Source organism: Cystoisospora suis, assembly GCF_002600585.1.
Source record: "Cystoisospora suis strain Wien I chromosome Unknown contig_547, whole genome shotgun sequence".
Taxonomy (NCBI): Eukaryota; Apicomplexa; class Conoidasida; order Eucoccidiorida; family Sarcocystidae; genus Cystoisospora; species Cystoisospora suis.
The window spans coordinates 12,385-21,229 of record NW_027153348.1 but is presented as its reverse complement, the minus strand read 5'-3'; the positions used below and the strand labels follow the sequence as shown (position 1 = coordinate 21,229).

At 56.4% G+C, this 8,845-nt stretch overlaps 1 protein-coding gene across 1 annotated transcript; it reads right to left on the bottom strand.

Moving 5' to 3' along the window:
• Positions 1 to 7,664, bottom strand: CSUI_001381 (uncharacterized protein; the record flags this gene model as incomplete). The annotated part of the gene is made up of 4 exons (XM_068061587.1): positions 6,084 to 7,664; positions 5,513 to 5,592; positions 4,884 to 4,970; positions 1 to 4,497 (listed from the first exon to the last, which is right to left on the bottom strand). Coding segments are annotated over exons 1-4 (4,809 nt in total), but the record flags the coding sequence as incomplete, so codon positions are not given.
• Between the last annotated feature and the right edge of the window lie 1,181 nt (positions 7,665 to 8,845).

Here is an 8,845-nt window from a genome sequence, read left to right as displayed (position 1 = left end):
GACGGAAGTCCTTACGGTTTCGGTGCGGTCACGCCCAGCAATCCAATCGCCTGTCAAAGTTGGCTTCCGGTCTGGACAACCCGTGAAGACAGGCAACTGGAGTGGAGAACCCCTCTGAGAGAGAATTCCACTCAGGCTGCCCGCTGCCCAGAACAGACCAGCCAAAGATAGCGCTCTGTCCTCTTTCCTCCACTTCAGAAGCCCATGAGTTTCGACGCCACAGATTTCTCCTCTCGGGCGTCCTGTTGCCCTCACTCCGTCAGTCCTACCCGTACTTTCAGAGTAACGAGGTCTGCCATATTGTAGCAGTTTCTCAATCATGTGGAAAGAACAGACGGGGCTCCTTGCCTTTTCAGTTTCCAATGCCCTGTCTGGCAAACTACCAGTGAGAGGGACTAGCGCTGCGACGTGGCAAGCTTCGGGACCAGACCGACACAGCACGCCACGCTGCTCCCATGCAACCCGCTCCGACTTCCCTTCCTGGCTTCCTTCGACTGCCCGGCTGGGCCGATTCACATCTGCAGGCATTGGTATTTCTTGAACAGAGTGCTCCGTTCTTTGCTGGCCATCCGCGCAAGCTGAAGTGTCGCCGGCTTGTGTGGTGGATTTACTGCACTGGCTGGGACTCCGCGATTCGATAGAAGAGGGAAACGTACCATCGCGTTTGTGCGAGGTTGTTGTGCTTCTCTCCAGAACAGGCGCTGCCTGGGACTCATTTCGTTCAACAGCTTCGACCTCGGCTGCTCCACCGTTGTTAACTTCGACTAAAAGTCGTTTTCTACCCGGTTTCATTCGCGTACCGTCGTCAAGCGCTGTACACGGGTCGGCTACTTCGGGACCTTCGCCCGCTGGTAACGACCCCCCGACGTTCTTGACAAAACACACAGCGGCTACTTCTGTACTCCCTGCAATCCGAGAAAGCCCTTCGACTACTTGTCCCGGTGAATGCCAGTTGACCGGCCCTCTTCGTACCGACTCCTTGGAGCAACGTGTACACTCCGCAAGCGTCCGTGGAGAGCTCCGTCGGCTCGTTTCTCCGGCCGTGTCGCACACATCCCTCCATCTCTCTCTCCCTTTCGTATGCTGAGACCTAGTTTCCGAGGCTTGAAAAATGGAACCTGAGTGCTTTACCTTGGAGAAGGGCGGAACACCAGGCTCCAGCGAACGTAGCAGAGGGTCGGCTCCCGCCGAATCCCGCGTGGGCAGGTCGGATGTCAAGGTGCCACCGGCGGGCAAGCCAGGGGACATGGGATCCGGCATTCGCGACTGCACTTTCATAGACAGCGCTTGTTGCGACTGCCGTGGGGCACCTGCCACGGGTAAAGGCAATGGGGGGGGAGCCCCGGCGCCACCACATGGACTATCGTGTCTGATGTTATAAGCATGCAGACGAGAAACCTGGGGAGAATCAGAACCGTCCTTCCCGGTCGGTACCTGGAATGTATGCGCTTGGACGGAATCTGAAAGACGACTCGGTGTGACGGGCGGAGCGTCACTGGGTTGACCATTCGGTGTCCTGGCAGGACAGGATAGTGACCGCCGAACAGAACTCGTCGTGCTTCGATCAAATCTGCTGTTGGCGTTTGAAGGCCCTGGCACGGCGGACTGGAAAGAGCCTGTTCTGACGTACGGACGGGTTTGAGCAGACAAGTCCAACGGTACTCTGGGATCCTGTGTTTCTTGGGATCGGTTAGTGGCTGCCGCTAGTGAAAGGTGGGGCATGGGATAAACCATGCATCCGGGTGAGCGCCCACAGCCTGATCTGCTCACGTTCTGCAAACGCCTCCGTGTGGCAGCTGGACCCGGTGCTCCGATACCTTCTGCAAAAGCACGGGCACACGGTCCGCCATCGAAAGCCCGTTCAACTTCCGACCGCTTCGGAAGCGCTTGCCGCCATCCGGTGACTGGACTATTGAGTGTCTGAAGAGACTCCGAAGCCTCTTCTTTCGGGTGAATCCTTTCCCTGTCAATGCCAAATCGCGGACGAGACGGAGGTGAAACACTTCTACATAAATCTGGAGGGGACGCGGCTGCTGCCGCGTAAGCAAGCTTGTGGAGACGCGAAGGAACAGTTAGAGAAGAACCCCTCACCGATTCAAGATCAGGACACGAAGTCGCTGGCCCACGAAGACGGCGCCGAAGCCTTCCTTGTGCTGCGCGACGCGCTGCAGTGGTCAACCGCGCGGATCGTTTAGAAGCCAGTGCCGAGGACGACGGGCCACTCCACGACGAATACGCCTGCCGCGAGCCGCTAGAAACGCCCACTCTTCCGAGCCCGCCAAATAAATTTTTCCCGAAGGTATCTCCTTCCCGCCTCCGTCGTTTGCATTTGAATTGAGGTCTTCCCGATCGTGATTCCGAAGGTACACCTTCGTCTGGTACTTTTTGTCCTCTTTCACTCGCGCACGCTTCGAATTCCACGTCAACAAAAGACCCTTCCCTAGTTGGCGCTTCCTTGCCCTTAACGGGGACAGTTCCCAATTCACTCACTCCCCTCTCCGAGTAGGCAAGCAGCGCCGGCGCGCGGACATCCGGCTGGCGTAGCTGCAAGTCGTTTCCTTCGTGTCCGTTTCGTCGATCCCTCGAAAGTTCGCCTTCTCTGTCGCTCTCTCTTTTTTCTCCCGTCTTTCCCTTCAGGTCCTTGTTTTTGGGTCTTACGGCCTCCAGCCCAGCATCAGTCAAGTCTGGCCCCTCTGACCCGAAAAGAGAATGCTGCAGGCGGCCGTCAAAAAAATTCTGATGATCGCCTGAGTTCCCTGTCTGCGCCATAGCGGTTGGGTCTCCCTCACTAGCTCTCCTGGAAAGGGGAATATCGTAGACTTCGTCCCCCGGCCAGGATGGACACGACTTTGCCGTGGGTTCACACGCGTCCACGCTGCTACACACAGCACCGGGCTCGTGAAGCTGACGTTTCTTCTCTCTCTTCAGCAGAAACCGAAATTTGGTCTTTGCTCTCGTTACACTGATGTGCCCCGTGCCGGCCTCCTTTTCCTGGAGCAGCGACTCCGAACCTGAGACCCCGCAAGGAGAGGCGAAGGTCCGCAACGGCGTAGCGCTCCCACGGTGGTGTGCGGGACAAAGCTGGGGAAGCGGAGGAAGAGATCTGGGAGCCGACGATGACAAAACGGAGGAAGACGCCACTGGCGTGCTGCGGAGGCAGTCGGTTCCACTCCTTTGTGAGTACACGGACTCTCCATTTGAGGGCTCCAGCGGCACTCTACAATCTTCCCACGAGCTGCTGGAACGAGAGCGGCCACGCAGCCGCGTCAGCGAGTGCGACAGCCGCGATCCCTGGCGCCTAAACCATCGCGACAGACTAGCAGCACGGCTTTTGGAGGGAGACGTGTGACGAGTACGGCAGAAGTGTTCCGCGCTTTGGCCCTCGCTTCCTCGAAGCGAGAGCGACCGCAGGGACAAGATGGGCGGCAACGACAAGCGGCGCTCTACCTCTCGTTCGCGATGTGGAGGCCCTGAAAACGCTTCGCAAGATCCCCCCAGCTCTGCCAAATCGATGCCGGTGGTCCTCTCTGTTTGCTGTGGAGAGTGCATCTTTCGGTCCGAACGAGAACGCCGGAAGTGAGCCAGCGAGAACCGGCTTCCATCGATAACGTCCTCAGTGCGTTGGCGGGACGGCGCTGTCGCACCAGCTGAAGCCCTGCCGCACACGTCCGAACTCACTCGTTGGCTCTGCCCTGCCTCTGTAGCTCTTGAACCCGACACACCCGCACGTGAAGGACAGTCGTCTCGCGTTCCCTCTGTCCCCGCCCCAATTGCGGAACGGTCGCAGGGGTAATCCGGGAGGTCTGACTCCCCCCTCACAGCCTCCACCAAACTTTTACAATCGGGGCCACGAAAGACACGAAACACACGCCGCGTTGTGTCTCTGAGTTCGTACTCCGGGTGTTTCCTCCCAGCAACTAGGATTTCATCCTGATCGGCAGGCGTTGTCTGCGGATGTCTCCTATGCACGGCGGTGGATTGCAAGTGGACGGGTAGCACCTGCGGCCACTCAACCAGTTCAGGGTCCTGACGCCCTGCGAGCACTGGCAGCTGGGCTTCATCACCTGGATCTCCTCTTCGCATCACTGAAGATGAGCATGCGCGTTCGTGAAGTTCGTGAGCCTCGGCCCCGGATGGCCACTTCTCTCTGACGCATTTCTCTTTCCAGTTTTTGTCCGACCCCCCGTTGCTTGTCGCGTGAGACCACGACAAAAGGCCGTTACTCGTCACGGTCAGTTGCTCGTCCCCCCTGGAGGCCGGGCGCTGTGCTTGCTGCTCCACCGGCTTTCTTGTTGAGTGAGAGACACTCCCGGAAGAACAGAGCCTCTGATAGGGAGTGCTTCTCGTGGGAAGAGGAACCAGACTGCTTTTGCTTTCGTCGCAAGTTGAATATCCGTCTCCAAAAGATCCAGCGCTGCGTGCAGGCGACGCGATTCTTTCTGCATTAAGTCGTCCTCCCTGGCAGTGGATCCGACTTGCGCGGCGACACGACGAGAGCTGAACAGCGAGAGAAAAGGAAAAAAAACAGTTCGGCATCTGTGATTCTAAGCGATCTTCCAGGGAGCGCATTGCTCTTGGGCCCTCCCCCCGACTTCACATTTTCTCCAGCGATCAATGCCAGTTTCCGAGACGGAGGAGGGTTAAACCGTAGATATGGAAGATGGACCGCAAGAAGTAGTGAAGATTGGAATGCCAGTGAACGAACAAGGGACGGGGCTTAGCAACTTGGCAAAAAAAATCTGACCGGTCACGGCTCCCGACTCCCCCGGGCGGCGTCACCGACCTGCGCTTCGCCGTAAAGCAGCGCTCATTGCGCAGCGAGTAAGGCGTGTACGCTGTGAACTCAAAAGATCCGACTATGCTTCTGGCCGTGCGACACTTACAAAGACCATTCGATCCACCCTGCTGTCGAACGCGAGAGACACCGAGGTCTCAACTCCACTCCGGGACCACCTGCCTGCGTGAAGAAACTGAAGCAAAAGAGCGCAAAACAGCTCCCGCTTGGTTAGAACACCGCCGGAGGTGCCAAGTGTCCACATACAGGCCACCCCACTACGGATACCGGCAGCTCACGGAGGAATTAGACGAGAGCTTCGCCCAACGTGAGATGAGCAAGCGCGTTCACCCTGACGGCCAATCAGGAATAAGGCGAGCAGCGCTGCTCCGCACACGTGTTCTTCGCTCTTCTTCATAGAAAACACAGAAGTCATTCTCGAGTCAACAAAGACAGGCAGGTCAATTCTGTTGATACGGGCCCGGGAACGGCAGCTCAAGGAGAGCGATGCCACACTTCAGGACTGCTACATGCGCAACGGGAGCACAGGTCACACACTAATGGCAACGTGTCCCCCTACAACAGTTCTCAGCAAAAGCGCAGCGGCCTACCGCAGCGGACAGGACAATTGTGGTGTGCAGTGAGCCGATGGCTGACTTCGCAGTCTTGAGTACAAGAAATCAGGTAGACCAGCTCCTGCCGTTGCCCGACTGGCCACTTTACACACCCGGAGCTCACCACGGCAAGAAACTTCTGGGGCACGGGCGAATTTTGGTAAGAGCCTCCAAGCTCGGTGTCTTCTTCAGTGAGAAGCGTCTCTGAGACAGAGATGTACACAAGCTCACGCGAAAGCGACAGGTTGCACGAAGCTGAAAGAGTGCCCAGCATAGGCACGCTCTTGACGGCGTGCCTGTAGTGGTACTACTAACGTCGGGGCAGGCCTCTTAGTAAATCGCCTGCCCGAAGTGTTGAAAATAGTTCAAAAGATGACTGACCACAGAGGCATCAAACAGGGAACAACCGTCCGGGGGTGCACGCAAGTGGAACCGTGCTCCACCACCACGCGGCCACACCTCGAGAGAAGGGCCATCGCTCTCGACCGAAAGAAGAAACGAACAAGCGCCGATGCATCGGCGGCCTTGCGCTCGAGGTCGCGCTGCCTGTAGCGCGAGCACCCTCCATGGAGTCCTGCCACCGGGTGCTCTTCAAGTCCCGGTGTGCGAGGGTGGAGCGGAAGGCCCGGGAGGTAACTCGGACAAGAGATATACAGTCAAGCCAAGAATGTTTCCACTTCGCCTGGAGACCCCACCTCTAACACAGTCCCACGGAATAAGAATATTCGATGGTTCTACTCCTGAACCCGCAGCAACCACGATGCCACTGGAGGGAATTTTCGCCGCCGAGCTCGAAACCGTCACCACCGTTTCCTTGCTGATCGTAGGGCCTTGGTTCATGGTCCCAACTTGCACAGGCTTCTGAGCGGAAAACTTAGTCCCGCACCGATGCGTGGACCTTATGTGACCACTCCTGTACCCGAGGTGCCGTGCCCGTGAAGCAGAGTGGACTAGTGAACCACAAGCCGTACTCTGGTCACCTCCGTTTTGCGAAATCCTGTTTCAGGTTTATGGCACAGAGTCCCAAACTGTGGCGGGACGAAGCCCAAGGCAGAGTCCAGACGGTTGAACCTAAAGGGCACTCCGAAGGCCAAACGCCGTATGCCCAAATCGCATGACATATACGGAGCTGGAGAAAGGGTGGATGCTGATTCTGCAGTCAACGCCCCAAGATGTGGCACACCGCGGGCACCGCAATGGCCTTGAGGACCGAGGATACGTAAGAAACGACACTGCTGTTTCAGCGACTCAGCGGTGTACTCACCGGCCGAAGGAGTCGCAATAAATGGAATGACAAGGAAAACAGCTGTGAGAGAAACACACATAAAAAACCGCGGAGGCAGCTCTCTGTGTGTTGTGCCCCCGGTGACATCTCTCGGAAGAGTCGTGCTATACCACAGCCATCGTGACCATTAAAATTGTTCCCTTCGCTGGCCGGGGGGGTTCTGCGCGAAAAAGAAATCAAATATTTGCAGGAACTCAGTCACGCTGCAAGGCATACAGCCCCCCGGCCGAGGCCCGAATGACCCAATCAGGAGTGGTGCCGTACAATCGACTCTTTCCACTAGTAGAGGCCAAGGAGAGGAAGCGGTCGTCAGAAGACAGAGAGAAGAATAATGACAACAAAAAGTAAAATAAATTGCGATCCGCTGGCTCCGCAGAGAAAAGCGAGAGCAGGCCCACGAAAGATGTTTGGAATACTCTGGGGCTCTTCGGGAGACAGCTTTCCAAGCCCCACGAGGAGAACTGCGAAAGAGAAGATGGAACGGCGTCCTGAAACTCCGCAGCGGCAGTAAAGTACAAGAAAAAACTACAGCTGGAAACCCGTCCGCTCTCAGCCTGGAGAATCCGTTTCACGGTCTGCGCAATGGTGAAGACACACTGGTACTCGTGGGACCGCACCGGCAATTCGAAAGACGACGGAGACGGCAGCAGATGTCAAGGTACCCGGCTGAGTGACAATCTGCAGCCCCGGGTATAGAAAAGAGAGTCTAGTGTAAGAAGACTACAGGGAGGAATTCCGTGAACACCCCGAGGCACCAGACAGGTCAACCACGGGAAAACATGCCAACCCGCGACAGGGAGCGCCGGGACTGACCGAGACACCGCCTGGCAGTGGCGCATGACAGTGCGATTGAAACGTCTAGTTAAATTCTCTTGACAGCACAGCAAGGTGGTCAGCAGTGAGGCTCCTGAGTAGTTCTCGACAAAAGAAAAAACGCTTTGTACATCGAAAATGAGAACCTGGCAAAAAAATCAGCGAGACCCCCGGAGTGCTGAACGCTCGTAAGAACAGCGACTAGCATTCAACCCTACACACCCGTCCAATGACTCCCACAGCCGGGACGTAGACCGTTCTAACCGTTAGGTTCTAGGGCTCGTAGAGAGGTAAAGTTGTGTTGGGAATAGAGAAGACCTGCCTCACAAGGATTGGATGTGAAGTAACTGCACCTGAACTATTTCCCATGTCTAACCCCCGACTTACTCGGATAGTATTTAACTAGGAATGTATGGTCCGGCCAGATTGGTCAAACGGCAAAGGAAATTAACAGCAACAAGCTTGTGTTCAACCGGGTACACAAGTAAAATTACGCTCCGCCTGGACCACAGGCTGGGACCGTAACCCGCAAGACGTCTGCACAATCTGTTGCACACAAGGAGCGCAGCCAGCAAGAAAGCTCAGTTTGCCTGCTGCACGCGGTGCCCAGTCACCCAGTCCACAGGGCTCCTTCCTCGTTCCCTGGAAAGCTTAGCGCACATGGCACTCGGCCCGTGCAACACAACACATGTCTCTGATGCGCAACCCGGGTGTACTCCGAGGCAATTAAAATTCCTGCAAGTGTGTCCAGCAGTGCCGCCCGTCCGTAGACTGGCCGTCTCTACGCCGGTATCGATTAAGAGATCGTGCCGAAGAGTGTTACAGACATCCGAACAGGTATGTTCGACCTTCTGAGTGACTGCTTGGTTTAGGGTTTGATCAATTCAAAGCAGGCAATGCTGAACCGATGTGAAAAGCGAGCAAGACCACGAACTCGCTGACTCCGCAACAGCTGGCGCTCAAAATACGGAAGCCGGGAATTTCGATATCTCGGACTGGCGCCTTCTTTCTCATCGTGGAGCGAACCTTAGGTTGCTATAGCGTCTGGTCGTCATCCCGTGCTCAGCAATCGTGCGTTCACGAAGGTTTGGTTACCGTTCCTTCGCCACTTGATTTTATCCGTGGCAAGATGTCGCTTTGTCAACCCATTTGCAGCGGGAGCTGTACCTCGAGAAAGCTACACTCAACCTCTGAGACACTCTACGCTCTACGACGGGGCGCCTTGCCACAGCAGTCTAGCAACCGTTCTTTAAGCCGTGCAGCAGATCAGCAGATGCTGGCCGCGGCAGCCTAGCGGCAGGACTGTGCGGACTTCTACGGGTTAGGCTGTCACTACACGGAGAAGGAAGGCCGTGTCTC